Source organism: Triturus cristatus, chromosome 7 (genome assembly GCF_964204655.1).
Source record: "Triturus cristatus chromosome 7, aTriCri1.1, whole genome shotgun sequence".
Lineage (NCBI taxonomy): Eukaryota > Metazoa > Chordata > Amphibia > Caudata > Salamandridae > Triturus > Triturus cristatus.
This window is the reverse complement of record NC_140590.1, coordinates 1,857,017,407-1,857,039,615: the sequence shown is the minus strand read 5'-3', so window position 1 is coordinate 1,857,039,615 and position 22,209 is coordinate 1,857,017,407. Positions and strand designations below refer to the sequence as shown.

General features: G+C 45.2%; 1 protein-coding gene across 5 annotated transcripts in view; it reads right to left on the bottom strand.

Moving 5' to 3' along the window:
• LOC146813471 (uncharacterized) overlaps positions 1-22,209 on the bottom strand; it is a 269,121-nt gene that overhangs the window by 7,977 nt on the left and 238,935 nt on the right. For all 5 annotated transcript variants that reach the window (XM_085620247.1, XM_085620245.1, XM_085620244.1 and 2 more), the window contains exons 11-13: positions 15,414-15,515; positions 13,480-13,581; positions 1,637-1,747 (exon numbers count right to left, since the gene is read on the bottom strand). In XM_085620247.1, coding sequence (XP_085476373.1) covers positions 1,637-1,747; positions 13,480-13,581; positions 15,414-15,515 — 315 coding nt within the window. The remainder of the gene's footprint in view (positions 1-1,636; positions 1,748-13,479; positions 13,582-15,413; positions 15,516-22,209) is intronic.

Genomic DNA, 22,209 nt, shown 5'->3' with positions numbered 1-22,209 from the left:
CAGCCAGGGCCTGTTAGGGTACAAGGACACTACTAGAATAAAAGAAATGCCCCGCTCCACTTAGGTGGTACAGCACTTGCTGAAAACAGACTGAGGTGAGGCAACCTTGCACTCCTGCCACACAAACTGTAGAGCCTTGAATCCATGGCCAGGCCCTCATCAAGCCAAGCCTTTGCAGCACACCCTTCAGAAAAGCCTTCCCAAACACCACGCCTGCTATGGTGAGGACTGGGAACCGAAGACATTGCCGAGACCTATGGAACAGTGTTTCGAAGGGTGGAGTGCAATTCCTTGTGATGGGCAACACTTTTGAACCCATTATTTTGCAACTGCGCCAAAGTCCAGAAATAAAAACTGTGACTTCACAACTATACGCTATGAGCTCTAGAGCATGGAGCGGTTCTGTCTGAAGTGCAACGTGTTTCTCATCAAGGAGTACATGCTGTATGCAAAACCGGTGAGTCGCTGCCAACAGTCACCAACAGGGTTTCCTATGTGATACTTAAAAGAGAACACAGAGTCAAGATAGGGAATCTGAAGAGTGCGGCGAGCATTGACATGGAACGGAAAAAAGGGACACTGAGCAGAGTTCAAGCAATAATGAATACCAGGAACACAGATACATCGGATATTTCAGGCATGTGCCTTGCACAACAATGAACGGGTCTGTTTTTAAGGCAATCCTAGAAGTTTGGAGTCTGCAAGATTTCACCATGTCTGGAATCGGAACACCACAACAGCAACTGCTAAGACTCATCAATGGAATAGCTTTTTGGGTAATCAGAGCGAAGCGGTGACCGTAAGTCTGGCTCCAAAGCAATGAACCTGGGCAGCAAGGCACCAACGAAGAGATAAAAGGACCAACTCTGACTGGACAATGGGACAAGTATCCCAAAAGTCATCACAGGTGACTCAGGAGGAAGAGGAAAAGACCTAAAAGAGGCATCGAACCTGAAGCTCACATGCTCCGAGCAGATGAGAAGCAGCACCTTCAAAGAGAACTCAGGGCTCACTGCCACAATATCACCAAAGAACCCCACCTCCCGAGCATGCTGGGGCTAAGGTAGCGAACACCAAAAAGGAGTTAGGAGATCTCCTGTCAAACAACATTCGGGCAGGACCCGATTGTATCCTGATGGATCCAACGTAACCAGCGTTCCAGAAAATTTGTGACCCAGGCTTACAGTACATCTAAAAAGCAATCAACGTCAAACAGTCGATCTGGAAACAATTTGATCAAAACAAGCTTCAGTAAAACATTATAAACATGAAAAGGGTATCCCCTGCTAGAAGAAACTATCATCCTAGGCAAAGCCACCTATTCAGACCAATCACTGGAGAAATGTCCAACAGAATCTGAGCCCTTGTCAAGTTTTGCTTCACGCAATAGTAATGCCACCAACCAGTTTTTAACTGAGAAAGTAGATGAGATCAGACATCAAAATTTCATCTTCAAGCAAGATACCACCCTTCTTCCCTCCCACCATGTAACTGGACGACTATCATGAGACTCTCCGTCACAGAAACTACCAGCACTAGAGGACGATGAATATGAGATGATAGACTCTGCAGGAAAGGCGGGATGAATCGATCCTTCTTTCAGATTTTACAACCCCATGCTTCCATCACTGCTTACCAGAGTCAAAATTCACATCTTCGCTTCTCTCCGACTCCGGTTTATCCACAGAGAGCAGGTCTTCTTTTTCCGTATCTCTCAATGTGAAGACAGACGTTATCATGGGAAATTCTGTAATTAAAAGGTAAACAAAAAAAGGTAATAGTTTCTTTTAAACACAAAGATGATGCAGTTACGTAGGATTTTATTGGAGTGTAAAACTAATCTCCATATATGAAAAGTTATGATTTGTAAATTCATGCTTGGACTATGATATGTTGGTCTAAATTATTTTCTTTTTATTAAAATACTCTCATTACATTATCATCTGGTAGCTGTGAAGTTGCTCATTATCATATGTGGTGGGGTTTGATTGCTAGAATAATGAAAGGCTGAACATGTATTTTATTGCCGCCTCTGCAAAAAAGAGCCTCTGTGGTCTGATTCTCACTGGAAGGCCAAGATTTGCCACAGGGCGAGTGTATAGAAGAACTTGTCCTAGAGATGGGTAGCATTGAGTGACAAGAGTAAAAGTACCAGGTATTAAAACTTGCATATATCAAAATGACAATAATCACAAATCTGAAAGACTGAATCAATATAACGAAGGTGCAAGTTGTGAACGAAACGTTGTATTTAGACAACAAACATGGACTCATTTAAATGCTCTTGTGGTTTTCACCCCCTTCGAGGAGGAGGGGCAGGGTTCAGTTACCAAAAGTTCTAATAAAGTTCTTAGTTTTTCCTGAAATACTTAGGGTAACCATAAAATGCTGTTCAAGTGACAAAGTAAAGGAATAAGTAATACATTTTTGTAACATAAGTAATAAGTCTTTTGAAACTGTACTATGTAGATTCCACATGTTTCACTGCCTATATTGAGCCAACACCCGTTTCGTTCCCTAGGGCTGTCTGCCTGGGGCTTTCTCAAGGTTTAGTGAAACAACATCCGTGAGGGATCAAATTATACTAGTTATTACGGATTACGGTAGAAGATGTTCCTGGTACGTTGGGTACTGAGCATCAAGTTTCGCTCTGATTTGAAGAGCGTGCACAGGTAGAAGAGATGGATGGCGGGATCTTCATGAGACAAATCCCATCTCATGAGCGGACCGACACGGTGTTCAAAGCCAAGATGTTTTGTATCAGCGCATTCCAAGCAGGAGATGTGTGATCAAAGAACTGCCACAAAGCAACAGTGGAGGCCAACAAAGGTTAAGATGTTAAGATCTCGTTTATCCATTCGCCCAGGACCTCAAACACCTGTTTGAGGTCATCAGGGGATGGATAAACAAGAGGCTGGTAATTTAAATGCGTTACCTCTGAGTTTTTGTTATGTGGTATTGACCACTGGTTGTAAACGTACAGGCTTGCCAATTTTACTTTTCGGGATGCCATGATAATATTGAGAAGAAAAACAGAGTGAAAACATGAGGGCATAGCTTTATTAACGTCTCTCGATGAAATGCCAAGTCAACCAGTTTATTTAATCCTCCGTTTCTAAGCACCCGATTGTCTCTCGATAGAATTAGAGTTCAACAAGTTTATTTAATCCTTCATATATTCCTCACTACGCAAAATTAGACTTCCTCTAGTTCAATAAAATTGATTAACCACTGCTAGAATGGTTATTTGCTCCAAAATGGACTGTAATAATGCTTTGTTGGTGGTAACCGCTTGCTATAGAAATGTTAGTAAGCTAAATTTAGCTCGTACAAAACACTGTCGTAAGAATAGCCTTAACATGTCTAAAAGAGCGTGCATGTCTGAGGCACATTGCAGTCTACACCGATGTTGTGTGGTTTGTTAAATTGAGTTCAAGATACTCACCTGAACACACAAATTTGTACCTTTGACTTTACACTGATCAGAATGGGTACTTGAGATCCGCTAGCAAACTGTTATTAGTGCCTCCTAAAACTAGCAGGAAAAGGCAAGGGATAACTTCTTTTTGGCTTTGGCCAGTTCATTATGGAAATGTATTGCTGGATGGCCTTAGCTACAGCAAGAATCTCACCTCATTTCAGAAAGTTCTAAAAACTCTTCTACTTTGGTAACTTTCGTTGTTTGATCACCATGGCCGTGCTCAGTGGACTTATTAGGCAGTGTTAAGCCCTATATGAGAACTGAACTGAATTAAATAGCTTACTCTGTTTCCAATTGGGAAATCGGATGGCAAGCCGTGCTGCATCGTCTTAGCCCCAGGACCAAATGCCATACAGAAGGTCACCATTGTGAGTGAACCACTGAAGAAGAATAACTTGTACAGATCACTAGGCATTTCAATCATTAAAACTATTCACCAACTCTCTGGTGTGCCTATTATCAAGCTTGAACAGGTACAACGTCAAGTCAGTCCATCCCAGCTTCATATCTGTAACCTGCAGAGGTCTGGGTGGACCCTCGTCCCAGTGAGAGGTCTTGCAGAGTAAGCCAGTTCCATTGGTCAGTTTGCTCACAACGTGACTACAATCAAGTGCCTCCTCAACGGCAGTGCACTCTGGAGTGCAGGGCAGTTCCTCGTGCAGGCACATGCGTGATAACTGGGTGTAAAGGCTTCAATCGCATTACACCCATTCCTCGAACACTAACATGGCTTCCCTTCCAAGCTACATCTATTTAAACAAGCATTGCCAATGCCAGTAGGTCGGACTTATGAAGGCCCTGCAAATCCAGATCTAAAAGTCCCTGTTTATTAATGACTACCTCCTCTTATCTGTGCTGCTGCCAGAGAAATGCTCCATAATTGATCTTGTTATCAAAGACGGCTGTGTGGAGGGAAGCATTGGTTTGTGGAAGCGCACAACGTCTGCCCAATCAAAACATCACTCCTTGCTCCCAACATGCGGTCGGAGCCAAAGCTCACCATAAAAGAAAAAGCAACCTGCAGTACACATTACATTTTACACGCTGGCTTGCAGGTTCCTTATGTTGGCGGGTATGGAGCTGGCATCCTGGCTTTCACTGCATGAGGTTCAAACCATTTGTGATCTTCCCTGGCCCAGGGTGTCCGAGGCCCACCGATGGTTAACCCAGCCTTGGAGTCAACGATGGGGAGGCTGACAAACTGCAGAAAGCATCTGGGTCAGAGGTGACATTAGTCCTCTTATGGGTGGCAGGGTGCCGACAGGTGGTTCATCGATAGGAGAAGTGGTACCTAAGCCGTGGAGGCATACCTTCCTCCGACAGGTGGTTCAGCGATAGGAGAAGTGGTACCTAAGCTGTGGAGGCAAACCTTCCTCTGACAGGTGGTTCAGCGATAGGAGAAGTGGTACCTAAGCCATGGAGGCATACCTTCCTCCGACAGGTGGTTCAGCGATAGGAGAAGTGGTACCTAAGCCGTGGAGGCATACCTTCCTCTGACAGGTGGTTCAGCGATAGGAGAAGTGGTACCTAAGCCGTGGAGGCATACCTTCCTCTGACAGGTGGTTCAGCGATAGGAGAAGTGGTACCTAAGCCGTGGAGGCATACCTTCCTCTGACAGGTGGTTCAGCGATAGGAGAAGTGGTGCCTAAGCCGTGGAGGCATACCTTCCTCCGACAGGTGGTTCAGCGATAGGAGAAGTGGTACCTAAGCCGTGGAGGCATACCTTCCTCTGACAGGTGGTTCAGCGATAGGAGAAGTGGTACCTAAGCCGGGAAGGCATACCTTCCTCTGACAGGTGGTTCAGCGATAGGAGAAGTGGTACCTAAGCCGTGGAGGCATACCTTCCTCTGACAGGTGGTTCAGCGATAGGAGAAGTGGTACCTAAACCGTGGAGGCATACCTTCCTCTGACAGGTGGTTCAGCGATAGGAGAAGTGGTACCTAAGCTGTGGAGGCATACCTTCCTCTGACAGGTGGTTCAGCGATAGGAGAAGTGGTACCTAAGCCGGGAAGGCATACCTTCCTCTGACAGGTGGTTCAGCGATAGGAGAAGTGGTACCTAAGCCGTGGAGGCATACCTTCCTCTGACAGGTGGTTCAGCGATAGGAGAAGTGGTACCTAAGGCGTGGAGGCATACCTTCCTCTGACAGGTGGTCCAGCGATAGGTCGAGTGGTACCTAAGCCGTGGAGGCATACCTTCCTCCGACAGGTGGTTCAGCGATAGGAGAAGTGGTACCTAAGCCGTGGAGGCATACCTTCCTCCGACAGGTGGTTCAGCGATAGGAGAAGTGGTACCTAAGCCGTGGAGGCATACCTTCCTCCGACAGGTGGTTCAGCGATAGGAGAAGTGGTACCTAAGCCGTGGAGGCATACCTTCCTCTGACAGGTGGTTCAGCGATAGGAGAAGTGGTACCTAAGCCGTGGAGGCATACCTTCCTCTGACAGGTGGTTCAGCGATAGGAGAAGTGGTACCTAAGCCGTGGAGGCATACCTTCCTCTGACAGGTGGTTCAGCGATAGGAGAAGTGGTACCTAAGCCGGGAAGGCATACCTTCCTCTGACAGGTGGTTCAGCGATAGGAGAAGTGGTACCTAAGCCGTGGAGGCATACCTTCCTCTGACAGGTGCTACTGCGCTGAGATATTCTTTCCTCTCCCACTACGACATTTTAGCCTGGGCTGGCTTCTTGCCTGGCAGCTCCATCTTCTTTCTGCGTGTGCCAGACTCTGCTTCCTTGTGTTCCTGACTAAGAGTATTGGAATCCCGAGCCTGGGCATGGTGCACTCCTCATCCTCTGATGTCTGGTGCAGTCTGGTATAGGGCATTGGGGCTCCACTGCCCCCAGAGGTACTGGAGGAGACACATGAAATGCTAGGAACATCCTCACCATTACCCTCCCATTCAACCAGGCTGACTACCTGTGCTACGTCCAAGTGGCAGGCGTTTACACTTCCATCAGTCAAGTGAAAGTCAATCAGACAGTCTGCACCGCAGGATGCAGGGATGCCAACCCTGCCAAACCTGTCACATGTCCAACGATCAAGGATCATTCTCGAGGTGTACTGGTGCAAGTTTTTTTAACTTACGGTTTTTGACCCAGTTCCAGAAGTGGCTTGTGGTATTCCTTTTCTTCCTAGTGACCTCAAGCAATGGAACTGCTTAATAACACAGTGGAAAATGGCTAACTGTAATGCCCTGATGAAGCAATATGTGAAACATGGGTTGGCATTTGTATCGGAATACTAGCCAGAGTGATTAAAGAATTTACACTTGGGACAAAGCCTTAGTGGAATAAATGCATCTTTAGTGGACCACATTTAAGTGTGAATAACACTACTTTTATTCACTACAGAACCAAAATGATTTGTGCTAATCCAACACAAATAGAGGTGCTCAGGGAACCACTTATCTCCCGTTTGAATATCTGTGATAATCTGCTCTGCTCTTATTTTACTTGTTTTTGCAAGAGCAGTTTTGAGCACTCTGATGTTATCGCGGTTCACCATTCCAACCTAGTAAATTACTACTTGATTAACTTTCCACCCTTTATCCCAACAAATGTATCAGCCTGCACCTGTAATATAACTAAAATATATGATTACACATTTTAGGATAATGAATAATCAATTAATTACATATAAATTAATGGTTAATTATTAGCCAATTAACCTCCCACCCTAAACCCCCACAAACGTAGCAACCCACACCTAAAATATAAGTATAATAAATCAATCTTACATAATATATATAATAAATAGCAATCACATACTTAATTATTAATTAATGAATAATGATTACCTAATTAACGTCCCACCCTATCCCCCTACAAACCCAAAAACCCGCGATGACACTACAAATTACTATTAACAATTAAAGGAAAAATTCGAAATCACTTAAAATAAAAATAAGAAATTTTACATTAATAATTATACAGACAATGATAATTCGTAAAATTAATATACAAGCTAAAACATAGAAAAATAATTAAAAAAACAATATTCTTTACAACTATATTATTGAAAACGATATTTACAACAATATTCTTAACAACTAGGATACTTACCTGGATATTCTTGACAACGCTATTTCCACATTATAATATTTACAACTCAATATTTGTCCAATATCTTATGTGAGACATATGTTATGTGAGACACACTCAAAGCGCCGGCACTATAGTTTGTCTGGCTCACAGCAGTGTAAAAATCCTTTCTTGAGGATGGTATCTTGGACTGCAAACACTTCAATAATTTGAAAAAAGAGGCTAAAAAAAGACCCAAAGAGGAAGACAGTGGCCAGTCTTCCTGAATTGGTAGGACAGGTGAACAGACATGAATGGCAGATGCGAGGACTGAAGAGCACTCGTGAGAGAGACAGCTCCAGGTGGCGCATTTGAGGGACTTGGCTAGCGCCAACAGTTCACCTGCCCCGCTTCCCATGTGACCATTTCCCCAAATTACTTCAGAGAAAATGGAGTCAAAAGAAAGAAATGAGGAGGATATATTAGATGTATTTAGTTCTCCAAAGCCAGGAACAGATGCTAGAAGTGCTCCGTTGGTAGCGTCTGAAAACAGGGCACAGCACATTGAACAACCAGCGGGTGAGGAGCTGGCAAACAACGCGCTGGAGGGCACAGCGAATGCAGTGAATGTGTTGAGTGCAGTGAGACGGATGACAGGGATGGTGGCGTGGTATGAGAGGACCAACAAGAAGAGTACCAGTGACAGACTGATTCTACAACATTGCAAAGTGCAACTAGAATACGTTCTGCTCATCCCCTTACCACATATTGATCCAACAGGGCACGCCATCTGACGAGAGCAGGGGGACTTCAAAAGAACCCCGCAATACTGTACATACTTCTTCCTCTATTGAGGCTGCTAATTATATTCCCCAAGACGCCCTTTCCCCATTAAGAGAATGCCCAGGACTTTGGGGGGGGGGGGGGGGGGGTGTTGGGGGGGGGGGGGGATGGAAATGATGGGTCCCATTACTGTTGATGTCTCTTGGACACCAGCTGACATATTGAACATTAAGAAACAATTTCCCAATATATATGAGAATCTTATTAAGTTCCATGAGGTTTTGTAGACCGTTTTCGAAGTTTACAAACAAAGCTGGGCTGATGTCAATTAATTGTTAAGAAAGAGTTGTTGTATCTAGCAAAGTTAGAGAACGGTTGAAAAAAAAAAAGTTAAAGACCAAGGCTTTTGGTAGATGATGCGAAAGCTTAAGCAACTGGAAGGGTTGTTGAATGCGGTGATGGATCTGCGTCTTGTTAAGACGGACTGGACTAAAATTAGCAATCGTAAGCAGGGAAGAAATTAATCATCAGCAGATGATTTAGAAGCGCTAAAGGATGTCTTTGATAGATTTTCAGGTATATTGCAGCCGACTGAGCATGCTCGCGAGCTGCAGGTGCGGCGCTTGTGCATGCTCTACTGCCCAACGTGCACACAACAAAGGAAAAAGAAGTTGAGAGAATCACAATTGGGGCCTTTATAAATGCCATCTTTTCAATAAACGGTGAAAGAGAGGAGCTTGCTGAACATATAGGAACAATGAAAGTGGTGGGAACGGAGAAGGGGGAGTAGGCAGAGTAGAGGGGGCCTGCTCATGGAAATTCTTCTTTTTATTGTGGTCAAACGAGGCATTCAAAACGAGATTCTCCTAAAAATATTTTAAATACACCTGCTCAATCAGAGCCTCTTGGTTATAACCAAAAAGCTCCCTATCAATATTGACATTGTGAGGCCAGACCGAGGTACCAAGTGCCAGGCAAGCCCACTATGCTGTGTGACACTGGGAAACCTACGTCATGACTCAACGAGAATGGAGCAAGCTGGTCTGCTTTAAAAATACTTGGCTTTCTTTCCTCCCCTCTCCCGGGCATGTCCGTAGATGCAGCTGGCATTTCTAATACAAAGGCGTCGCACAATAGTACAGTACCTCTTTCTCGAATATCTTGTCCTATTACTGATGAGCATGCAGGTATAAGGAAGAGATATTTGATGAAAACTGAAATATACTATCAATTGCACATCTGATGTTGTCTTTTTAAATGTGCTTAAATCAAATGAAAATGACGTCCAAGCTGCTCTACATAAATCCAATGGTTATGTTGATGGAGAAAATGCAGTGGTTAAGTTAAAGTCAATTTCGAAAGTACTTGGAAGTACCACCTTCTTTATAGTCTGAGGTCTAAACAAGCAAATAAAGACGGATGTCTGTTGAGCTGGACAAAATCGAAGTAAATCCCATGACGAAATGACTGCATAGTCATAGCATTTATGTCCTGAGGCAGAAATGTAACCGGTTTTTAGATAACACAGGGGGGGGCATGGGGAGCTGAGGGGAGGTGTGTATGGGTGTGAGTATGCTTGCGTGTGTCACTCCGCTTGAACAACGCAAAGGTGTGTTTGTATCATTTTTCTACCTTTATACTGCCGGTTAAAAAGCCTGGTAGAGAAATATATAGATTGGTACAAACTACGAATGCTGTGATAATAACGAGTTTTACAACAGTACGTAATCAGCAACTATTCTACCTTGCATTCCAGTAAAGAGCTCTGCTGTTTTATCCAATTCTATAAATGAAGATCTTCTACATTCACATTTTCAGGTAGGCCAGCAGACATGGGGATGACTCCCACAGGGGTATCGAGAGTCACCATCCATTTGTTCAAACATTTTCCTGAAGGAACTGGTCACGCCAGCTTCCCCAGAGGATCTATAGTGGTTCAGTATGTTCATGACTTGGTGGTGCCTCGTTATTGACCTAGCGACAGTATGCATGAATTTGCAAATTGCTTGTTCATTATTGCAATGTGTTCATTCCTGCAACATTTTGATAATCAATTTGTTGCGTCCCCGGCTTCCCTATTCCCACCAGAGAATATGTTCTGTTTCAAAATTATAATGTGATGTCTGTTGTGTGCTTCCTTAAAGTGATATAATTTAAGTGTGTGCGTTTATAAATTTAGCATTTCCACAGCTGAAAGAGGAGGGTGATAATTTGTCGCTAGATTCTTTAAATTCATAGAATACTAATAAACATTGACCAGACTTCTTGTGGGGTCTTTTCTTTAAACAGAAGATACAAAATATAACAATGTTTGGAAGTGGCACAGAATCTTTAGGACACACTTTATAAGAACAGTTACGAAGAAGAGGTGGGATTTCACATGGGCACAACTCATTAACATACTACCGGTTAAACACCATTCTACGAAATTAGAGTTTGTTTATGAGTTCATTGTTTTCACAACTACAGGAGTAACTTTGGACCAGATTTATATATTGATGAACAGCTCACTGTTTTCTGTCCCATGACGGAAGGACTTTCCATCAAATGTATAAATGGCGGCCATTTATAATGCATTGGCAGCAGCCACAGTCATGGGGGTTCCCGTCAATGCATCTCGCGGTTTGGTGCACTCATTAAGCAGTATTCAGAGATGTCAATCAGTTCAAATAGGTGCAGCGAGTTACCATTTATTTCTGCCTGACAAAACTCTATTCCAAAGTAACCGCCTTCTATGGTCCCAACACTTCAAACTATGTGTTAAGGCAAGAATGTCCCCTGCGTGGTAAAGAGGGGTTTTCCCCTGGCTTGAGTGCCTGACTGCATGTATGTAGAGTGCATGCAGGGGCCAAGGTCTGCAAATAACAATGAGAGTCCTGGATTTGCCCTGTGAACTGGATGATTCAGGAGTGCCCTAATTTTAGGCAGAGGGCTGCTGTACTGTCAGTGGGCTTAGCATTTATAGCAATGGTGGCAGCATACGACGTTTAAGAATCAGCGGTGTGAACAGAAATGAACTGAGTCACCGGAAGGGAGGACTGCTGACCCTCTGGTGTAAGGTTACGCTCCTCTGCGCGGTGTAAGGTTACGCTCCTCCGCACGGTGTAAGGTTACGCTCCTCCGCGCGGTGTAAGGTTACGCTCCCATCCACTTACCTAGGCTCTTGCATGAACATCCTTATTTTAGGTTAAGCGTGTTGGTGTTTGTGCAGCCTGTATAGCATATGCACGGTGTGTGTGAGTGAGCCATAGTAATGGAGGTCAGTAGGATCCATTTTCGGTGCCCCTGGCCTTGCCTGACACAAGATAGAGGGTGAGGACTCAGTTCCCAGACAGAGGGAGGGCACTGCTCTTCTTGCAACAGGAGGGCAGGAGACCTAGATACTGAAGTGAGGGGAGTGGAGACCCTGCTCCTTTAGTTATTATTCGAGGTGTTTGCTTAGCAAGGAGACGCGAATTAGTCTTCCTGAAAAGTATTTGGTGGATGTTAGTCGTGAGGGGTAAGAATGCAGACTCTGATGCAAACGCTTGAGAAAGCCTTTAGGTGAGGCCTTCCCTTTGGTCTTTTCATTTTTACTCCTTCAGCTGGGCAAATGACGGCCAGGTTCAGTAGTGTCACACCTCTTTCTGGCTCTGTTGTGGGCGCTCAAGGCTGGAGACAACACTCCTGTGAGAAGCATCACTCTACACAAAGGCTGTGTCTGGAAAGCAGCCTGGAAAGGACACCTGAAAGTAGAAACACCCGAAACGGGTTCTACAATTTGAGACAGTGGACCCACACCTCCTGTCGGACAGTTGTGTATAAAAGTGGCACCAACTATCTCACTCTGTTGTTCCAGTTTCACATCCTCTATAACCAACGAAGGGAATATTCTGCAGGGTCCTCAGAGAGCTGCTGTGCACCAAGTGTTGGTTACAGTTTCCCCAGAGGTGAGCAACCATTCTCTGAATGTGGGATCTCTTGCTGTAGAAGCTACAGTGTTTGGAAGGCTGCCTGCATGCAGAGAGAGGAAAGGAGTCTGCCTGCCCAGAAGACGCAGACTGGTGGAGATCGATCTAGGAGGAACGGTCAGCCTGCGTTGGGCTGCATCAGCCAAATCCTGATCGGCCAGTGCGAGGCTTCGCGTGTCAAATACCTAATCAGACCATGTGGGGGGCGTCATCCGCCAAATCTAGGACCAGCTCATGTAGGGCTGCAACTGCCGAGGGTAGAAGACCCTGTCAGATACTTGGCCTGTGGCCCAGCCAGTCCTGACATGGGCTACAACTGACACCTGTGGGGCGGCACTTACCAATGGTCCGGAGGGACCACAGCATCTCAGGTCTCCCCTATGAGAACAACGGGGCTTGATAGTGAAGCTGAACGGGCCAATTCACCCATAAAAGGGTGAGAGACTTGAGACTGAGAATGCATGCGCACTGGGGGTAACCAAACTGCCCCTGTGCTAGATTTAAACTCCTCTTTACCCACAGAGATACAGGGAGACAACTCAGAACCGGGGAGAGAGGGGGAATAGTGGGGCTAGCGAGTGTGCACGATGGGCGCAGCACCTGCCAATATCTATCTCAGAAACACCAACTTCTTTTTGTTTTTCTAGTGTGTAGTATTGGGTCGCACTGTGTGATTAAAGTACTTCCTTTACTGAAAACATGAGCCCAGGGCTAGACATTTGTGAATTGGGTTTGTTGATTGATTGTTAAGCTCCAAGCTTGAGTACCCCCACACTACCTCTCTAAAAAGCTTGTGACAACTCACCCTCGGCATTTTAGTGTCAAGTATGGAACAGGGTTGCACTTCGACCAGTTGCAGGGCCAGAGTAGGACAGTCCCCAAGATATTCAAAGTAAAGAATCTCAAAGTAACAGTTGAGGCTCAGTAACCCCAGGCTCACCTTAACCCCCGAAAGTGGTCTGACATCAAGGTGTTAACAGGAATGATGCTTGGAATTATGAGCGAGGGGGGTTTAACCATGTCAGGGCCAGGCGTCCGCGTACATAGATCCTTCTGAAAGAAGAGTCTAATTTTAACCCTCTGTTATTACACCAATCTGAGACATGTGTGTAGGGAAAGTTACATTTAATCTGCCAGAGTGAGTGTTTATATTTATTTCAGGGTAGTTTACCAAGATTTGATACTCTTAATGTTTTGTTGAATGTCAATAACTGGAATAAAAAAACACCTCAACTTGATCGCCTCACCTGCATCGGGCTTAGCACTTATTTTCTGTTTCTGGGTGCTCGCTGGAGACGACAAATCCTTCCGTTTATTCAATACAGTCCTCACTGGAGGGTCGGCCCCACCTGTTAAACATTGAAACATTTATGAGCCGACAATGCACAGAGCTCTGGACAATCATTTGAATATTTGTAATTAGCCAAGAAGAAAATTTGAAGACCCAATGTTTTTGCACCAGTATATGATTTTTTTAACCTCTCTTGGAGAGCATGAATCTTTAGGACTCATCTAAGCCAACTTATATCAGCACTCTACGCGAGGGTGGTTCAGGTTCCAGGCTAGCGGGGAGTGCATATAGGACCATAAGTAGCTTTATTAAGAGCCTGCCACCCACTGCCCGCTAACTGATCCAGGAACTATCTAAGCATCCAATCTTCACACATTAGGAATACAAAGCGACCACAATTTCCCAGAAATCCAGCTTTGAAGGATCCCACAACGAGGTTGCATTACAGAATGCCCTCGAATAGCTCGACAACACTGGCACACACAACATAATCCACTCGTTGATTCAAAGACACAGTTACCTGAGCCAGCTAACTCACAAGAATTGGTGGAAAGTCGCAAAACTGTACTCCTGTTGAGTCATATTGAAATGGGAACTTAACATTTGCTGGGCAACAGGAAGCACGCAGAAAGTACGAATGCCGGGTCATCCCCAGCTGCTGTCATAAGGAGTCATGAAGCTGGCGTCAAAGTGGAAGCTCAGGGACTTTAAGCTAATTGGTTTCACTCACAGGATCACCGAACGTAGAGTCTGACAGCCAGCCTTGGACCTCTCGTTTCCAGGCACATTCAAGAAGGACCTGCACATCGATCGGGGAACGGTTGTGAGGCAGCACTTCATGCAATGCCGTGAAGTACAGTGGATGCTACCCATGTATCAGTGAATGATGATATATTTGCTCACTAGAAGGACATCCAAGGTCTGCAGATACAGGTTGAAGATCACAGGAGAGAAGGTGGAGCTTTGGGGGCACCACAGGTGAGAGGAAAGGTTAAGGGCCTGAAGGAGCCCATCTGGACTAGCTGGATTTGGTTCATGTGCAATGAAAATTCTACCAAAGCCCATTCGGAGTGCATTGGTGTGCAATGCGGCTCATGCTCAACTGTGTTGACTCCTCTAAATCCGGGCAGGTAGTTTGGCAGGAAGGCACTGGCTTTGAGCTGCTGGCCTCTGGTTGACAACTGCAGTCACGTGGGTTGAGGTTGGACTTCATTGGTAGCAGGTTCTGACTTTTCTTGAAGTTATCTGGGCGGATGCTTTGGGCTAGTGATGAGTTAATGATGTCCAGTAGAAGTCTCAGGGCTTCTTCAGAGATCTCTTTCACAAGCAAAAAAAGGGAGGATATTGTATGCATATAATAGTGATTTTCTGGACTGTAGGAGTTTAGCCAGGTATCCAGCAAAGATGGCTGTGTAGCTGCCCCATTCTGGTGATGTGGGTGGGAATTGCTGTGATGATGTTTGGTGCAGTCGTCGTCGTCTCGGTTTATGACACAGCAATACTATTGTTTCAAATGAATTATGCATTTTGTTATTTTCTGGTAAATATACTCGTTCATATCTTCGTTTAGCATTTTGCTTAGTGCCCATACTATTACTTGGCAATGTGCATATCTAGTTAGCAGACACATGGCTATCCTACAGCTTTAATGTAGACTAACATCCTAGTTTCACTCGTTTAAGCACACACAAATCCATCAGTCATAATCTAGTATCCCAGTACAGTGTAGTGTAACAACATGACATTAGTTAAGAGAATAATAGTCTTAATCGTCCAAGGTTAGGTTTCGTTCACTTACCGCTGGCATAAAGAGAAGGTATTTAAATTATGGTTGATCTATGCAGGTCAATATTTTAATAAGATGTCCGGATTTTAATAAGATGTCCTGACCTGGAGCAAGCTCGCTCACTCTTTTGCCTTCCGGGTTGTTAGGATTAGGCCCAACAGGCTGAAGTTCACTTCCGGCTTTCTTCACTGGCGTGCTGGGATCACCTGTAAAAAGATGATCCGTGAAATCACTTCACTCTGAATTATCATCTAAATATTATTAGCCACATTAAAAAAGGGACGAGCAACCCTGTTTGCATCAACCATAACGTAACAACACGGAACGCTGGAAAGCTCCGAGACACCACCGTTGGAGGTAGCTGTGCGCTGTATAAATGGAATGGAATGGATAGAGTCAACAACAGACACAGATTTCACCCGCTGCGCATGCTGCATTGCTGGAGGTAATGTAAAATGTAACTAAATCATATGGTAGATCTAAAGAGAGACAGAAATTAACAAACACAGGTATACACTACAGCTCCCAAGGTCATTGCACAGCTTCCAGGACAGATTTCTGGCTTGGCCCTAAGGATGTAATTGATTGGGCAGTGGGTGTGGTGCATATGCCCTACACATAATCTGATCATGCCCCATAAATTGAATACTGCACATCCCAAACACGCAGAGGATGTGGCGGTTCAAGCTAACTATGTTTTTGGACACTGCATTTAGGGAGAACATTTTCCAGGCTGCACAAACATACTTTGAGATAAACACTGACTCAGTTAAGGAAACCAGGATTTTATGGGAAGTGTTCCAAGCGATAATCAAAGGAGAATGTATATCCAAGGGACATGGCATTTCAAAGGCGATAAGGGGCAGGCTGGTAAGGCTGAAGCATGAACTCCGTGCTCTATAGTATAAGCATGAACAGGACCATATCTCAGCTATGATGGCATTAATCCAATCTAACTTACTACAATTCCGCAAAGAAGCAGATAAGAAGTTAACTGTTTGGGAAAATATGCAGCTTCTAGACGATATGGGGAAGGCGAGTGGCCCAGCAGAACTTTAGCAGGGCTTATCAAACCGAAATGGGCATCCGACCATATTGTGCAGATACAAATGCAAGACGCGAGAACAAAGTACCAAGCTGAATAAATACTGGGTAAGTTTGTTCAGAACAAGCAAAACCTATATGACCCACATTAGGAAGTGTAGCGAGGATATTAACGGTTATCTAAAGAGAGCCACACTAGCTTTGGGGTGGAAAAGGCTGAGAGGGAAGCTCTTTGTGTACCCCTCACTATAGAAGAAATTAAAAGGGCAATCAGGGATCTGCACAATGGGAAAGCACCAGGCAGTGATGTACAACCCGGAGAATTCTACAAATGATATGTAGAGCAGTTGGCGCCTCACTTATTAAACATATATGGTGAAGTGATTGAGAATGGTGAACTCCAAACCTCACTTAGGGAAGCCATTGTGATATCTTTACGAAAGCCAGGCAAGGACGTAGGGTTATGCTACTCCTACAGGGCACTCTCCTTAATTAATATGGATAATAAAACTCTGGCAAAAAGAATCGCCGCTCGACTGGTCCTACTGGACCAGTCAGGATTCATTCCGGGGTGATCAACTGCAGATCTGAGACTCTTGTTCCTGGATGCTTAGCAGATAAGGCTGGGTGTTAGAGCAACATCGGTATTTTTAGATGCCACAAAGGTATTTGAGTAAATCGAATGGCAATATTTGCTGATAATGCTTTATAGACTGGGACTGGGCAAAGCGATCATAAAAAGGATTAAACTACTTTACACTAAACTAGTCAACAAAATGAAAATTAACTACAGGCCCTCTGAACCAGAAGCCATAAAACGGGGGACCCGGCACCGCTGCCCCCTTTCACCAATCATATCTGCCCAAGTGACAGAACCACAAGCGTGTTCACTCAGGGAGTTTCACAGGGACAGAGGAATTCAGTTCGGACCTCAGAGTGCTCGCATCATTGTACGCTGATTATATTTTATTGTTAGCTAACTTAACTCCACTAATAGATGAAAATACGGACCATGGACTGCTTATAAACAGGGCAAAATACGTGACCAGCATCACAACACAGCCCAGACTAGATTACGCACTACAATGTCAAACAGGCCCGGTGAGCCATTTGGGTATACAATTCCACAGTGATACAGAAGAGATCATCCGTGAAAACTAGGAGACGCCTATAGTAGAATAGCAACCAATATTGATTATTGGTGGATTTACCTACCGCTGACCCCGGCGGGCTGAATAGCATTGATGAAGATGGCGATTTTGCCAAAATTATTATATTTAATTATAAATATACCTGTGCCACTGAACTATAGCTTCTCTGCACAGCTTGGCACACTCCTTACAAAACTCGCTTGGGCCAGGAAACAGCCTTGCATTATTCTGAAAATGCTTCATAAGCCGTACGAACAGGGTGGATTTGCGGTGCCCAATTTCAAGGCGTACTGATAGCGGAGACACCATTTGCATCATACTGGTTCCACAAGACGAAACAGGCACCACATAGAGGGCTGGAACGAGACCAGGTGGACCCATACCCACTAGAAACTACACTTTTCGCTGGGGAAGGGAATGCAAGGACAAGGAAATGCTGAAATCTGTTTACTGGCACAGACATATTGACAAGGAGATGCTGAAATGTGTTCTCTGGGACAGGAAAAAAAAGGACAAGGAGATACTAAACTTTGTTCACTGGGAAAGTGGACACACGGACATGAGTGCTACACAAACAAATGATGGACGGAATGCTGAATAAATGATACATTCACCCCCAGTCAAGAGATTTGGGTTAAATCCATCGATCTTTGCTCATCATGCCACCCCAGTTTAGACCCAGTCATATGCAAATCAGTCTTGACCCTGTGCCTCATGGGAACAGTCCAGTCCGAACTGCCAGGTGAATGTATGATTTATTCAGCATTCCGTCCATCATTTGTTTGCGTAGCACTTTTCAACCTCAGTGGGATGGGTATGCCCAGATGTGGGTCCCTTGCTCACTGTGCCACTGGATTCAAGCTAGCCTGGCTGATGAAGGGTAATATCCAGAAACCGGTCCCAGGATGCTTGTTTCCAGTCCAGGAAGGACCTGGCCTGGCAGTTCGGGCTGGACTGTTCCCATGAGGCACAGGGTCAAGACTGATTTGCATATTGCTGGGTCCAAACTGGAATGGCATGGTGAGCAAAAAAACGATGGATGGGGGCCACAACCTCACTCATAGGGGACATAAAACAGCAAAGACGAAGATAGTAGTCTACTGGCACAGAAAGACATTACACTGGGACCGGAGACTCGCACACCAAGACACGCGCACAGGGTACACACTAACACTGGTGCAGTCAACACACTGATACTGGGACAGGGCACGGACAGGCACTCCAGTACTGATTTTGAGTTTGGCAGATGGGTACTCCGTAACAAACGAGATGGATATCCTGTATGCGTTATTAAAAGTGCTATAGAAGATGATGTATTTGTAATCAGGTGGACGGGATAGCCGTCACGTTTGTGATGGAGTACCCATCCGCCAAGCTATAAATCTGCCAGAGTCACTGGAACAGTGACCATATGGACATGGATACAAAGACACCTTAATAGGGGAGCCCATGGACAAAAATAGAAATACCGAGCCACTGTAGGATGAGTAGAGGCATACACTGGGACAGGAAGCACTGTGACAATCAGAGAATCGAGCGACAGAGAGGTCCAAAAATATAATGGCACAAGGACAATGAATTACTAAACACAAGGATAGTAAATAAACAGTCCCTGGGCCAGAAAGCAAAGTGATGCTGTGACAGAGACAGAATCCAGGGACTCTGAGGCCAGAAACATACTGACTTGAGGACAGTAAATAAAACAAACAGTGGCACAGGAAGCACAATGATGCATGACAGAAACAGAATCCAGGGACACATAGGAACACACTGGCATGGGAATAGTAAATATAAAGACAATGGAAAAGGGAGTCCACACATGCGGAGGAGGGAAGTCAAGTGAAAGACGGCCACTCTAACCTTACCGCACCAGGACGGCACATCCAAACCCCCACCTCCAACGGTCCAACGGTCCAACACATCAACAGCATCAGCACACTCACACTCTGACCAGTACTACAAATCCACTGAATAGTTTCACCTGCACACTACGCATCATCACCTCAACTGCACTGCTACTGATAGCCCCACGTCCATACGCAACCTCTCATGGACACATGCTTCGTACCCATACACCTTCTCGCATCAGCGCTGCCACTTACAGAAACGATGCGTGGGTCATGTATTGAGGCGTGGCTCTAAACAATGGCACAATGTACAATTGGTATGATGTTTGTCTTTGAAGCATTTGCTAACTATGTACTGTAATATACTGGAAATGTCAAAAATGATTTAACAAAAAAAAAAAAAACGATAGCCCCACGTCACCCGCACTTCTACAACACATGCACTGAACCACTTCACCCGTAGAAACACCATAGTTTAGCACCCTCACCTCACATGTACCGCTACAACATTTGGCTAGCTTCACCACATCTGCACCTATACAACACATGCACGGAACCACTCCACCCGAAGAAACACCATACTTCCACACCCTCACATGTACCGAAAAACATATTGCTAGCCTCACCTCATCTACACCTATACAACACATGCACCAAACCACTTCACCTGCAGAAACACCATAAGTCCACACCCTCACCTCGCGCGCACTACTACAATTCATGCACACCCTCACCTGCATCGCCACAGCACATCCATACCCTCCTCACCCGCACCATTTCAACAGCATCACTTAACGCGCAACACTACAATACATACATAACTACACCGCTACACCACAGCTACACCCTCACTTTACCTGCTCTGCCTCAGCACATCCACAGGACCACTTGCCTCGCACCACTGCCTAACCTTCACAGCATCGCTTTACCTTCACCACAATACAGCAATATAGCTACACCCTCACCAATAGAACACATCAACACACTCACTTCACTGATACTGTTACAAGAGACATCCACACTCTCCACTCACTTACACCATCACCTTTGCAGCTTCTCTTCACAGGCACTACTGCAACTCATTCAAAGAATTATTTGCACTGCTATAACACATGCACTACAATACTTCACCTGCACCACTACAATATATCCACAACTCACCTAACCCACAAAGATACTACCGATCCATACCTTTACTCGTACCACAACACATTATTAACCTCAATTCACCAGCACAACCAAAACCCTTGCTCTGCTTCACCTCACCCACACTAGTACAGCACATTTACCACCTCAGCTCGCTTGTATCATTGCAACACATTTGCAGCCTCACACACACTGCTACAATCGTCACAGCATTACTTCACCAAGACCACAACAGTATATGCACAGCCTTACTACACCCACTCCACTGCAACACATCACCTCATCCACATAACTACAACACACCCACTGCAACACTTAACCGACACCAATAATGTATATGCACAGCTTTACCTCACCTGCAAAGCTACTACACATACATACACTAACGTCACTTCCTGACACCAAGCCCTCAAGAAGACAATGAACACATGATTAGGTTTAGGGTTGGTGAAAGAACGGATTGGTTTGATTTTTTTAAGAGCACAGAGGTGGTAATTGATTGTTTTGTCTATGTTTTATTTTAACTCGTTACTGAAATATTGCTCATCATACAGATTATACAGTAAATGCATGTATATTGGTGTGCTACAAATGTAGTGCGTAAGAGGTATAGCTTAAAAAATGTGTATGCGTATTCAAGCGAGAGAGCGCTTTAACAGCCCTTCGCGCCACAATATCAAGTCCCCAGTAGAGCCCTAGTCCATCCCCGAGAGACCTCTTTCCCATCAGTAGCCCCTAAAGTACCGCAGGCAACCCATACTTTATCCCATTTATTAGGGGCAGCCCCTACTCTGGTACACTACTTGCTCCACCCTCAGGCACCAGTCCAGTTTGGACTCCCAGTCTTCAAGTCTTGGAGGAGTGGTGCTGCCCCAGGCCCGTGCAGTGTTCTGCTTGGTCACCACCCCCTGCCATCACCAACCAGATCTTATGATACCTAGGCCAAGGCCGCTCACCTAGTATTGTCAGGAGGAGCCACTTTGCTTCCAGACTCTGGACATTGCATCAGTGACCTGTCGCCAAGTATCCTTGTATCATCGGACTTTCCCACATGATATGGAAAAATATGCCCTCTTGCCACACCCCTGAGACAAGTTGATGTATCCGCCCACCCCATCTTAGCTAGCAGGGTCCTGGAATAATAAGACCTATGCAAGATCCTAAGCTGAATCAGTCTAAACAGAGCGCGTATCGCGATGGCCCGCAGACTCTAGATCGCTTCCACACAATCGTCATCTTCAGTTTCCCCATGGTCTCCGGCCCAGGCCTCTCTGAGCGTCACCAACGGGACAGGAGAGTTGTTGACCAGCTTCCTGTAAATCATAGTGATCGCTTTGTCGGTTATGGGCTCGGTCAGGAGACGGTCATCCTGAGGCGATGCCTCTGGCAGCTGCTCCCCCTCTCGTATGTGTCTAAGGGCATGTCCCAGTTGCAAGTATTTGTATCTTTCCATCTACGCCAGCTCGTATTCTGGCATATGACCACAAATTGTATGAAGGCTTGGTCCCTGCAGACATCTCCAAGGTGCTCTATGCCCATTAGCTCCCATCTCGAGAAATCAGTCAGGCCCCCCACCTTGCATATTAGGTCACCGTCCACAGCAGGGTCCGATTGGCGAGTTGATCACTCCAGCCCAAATATTTTGTTGCTTCCCTCCATATCCTTACCACTGCCTGGGAATGAAGCGGGGGGTCGCACTCCCGTTGCCTGCG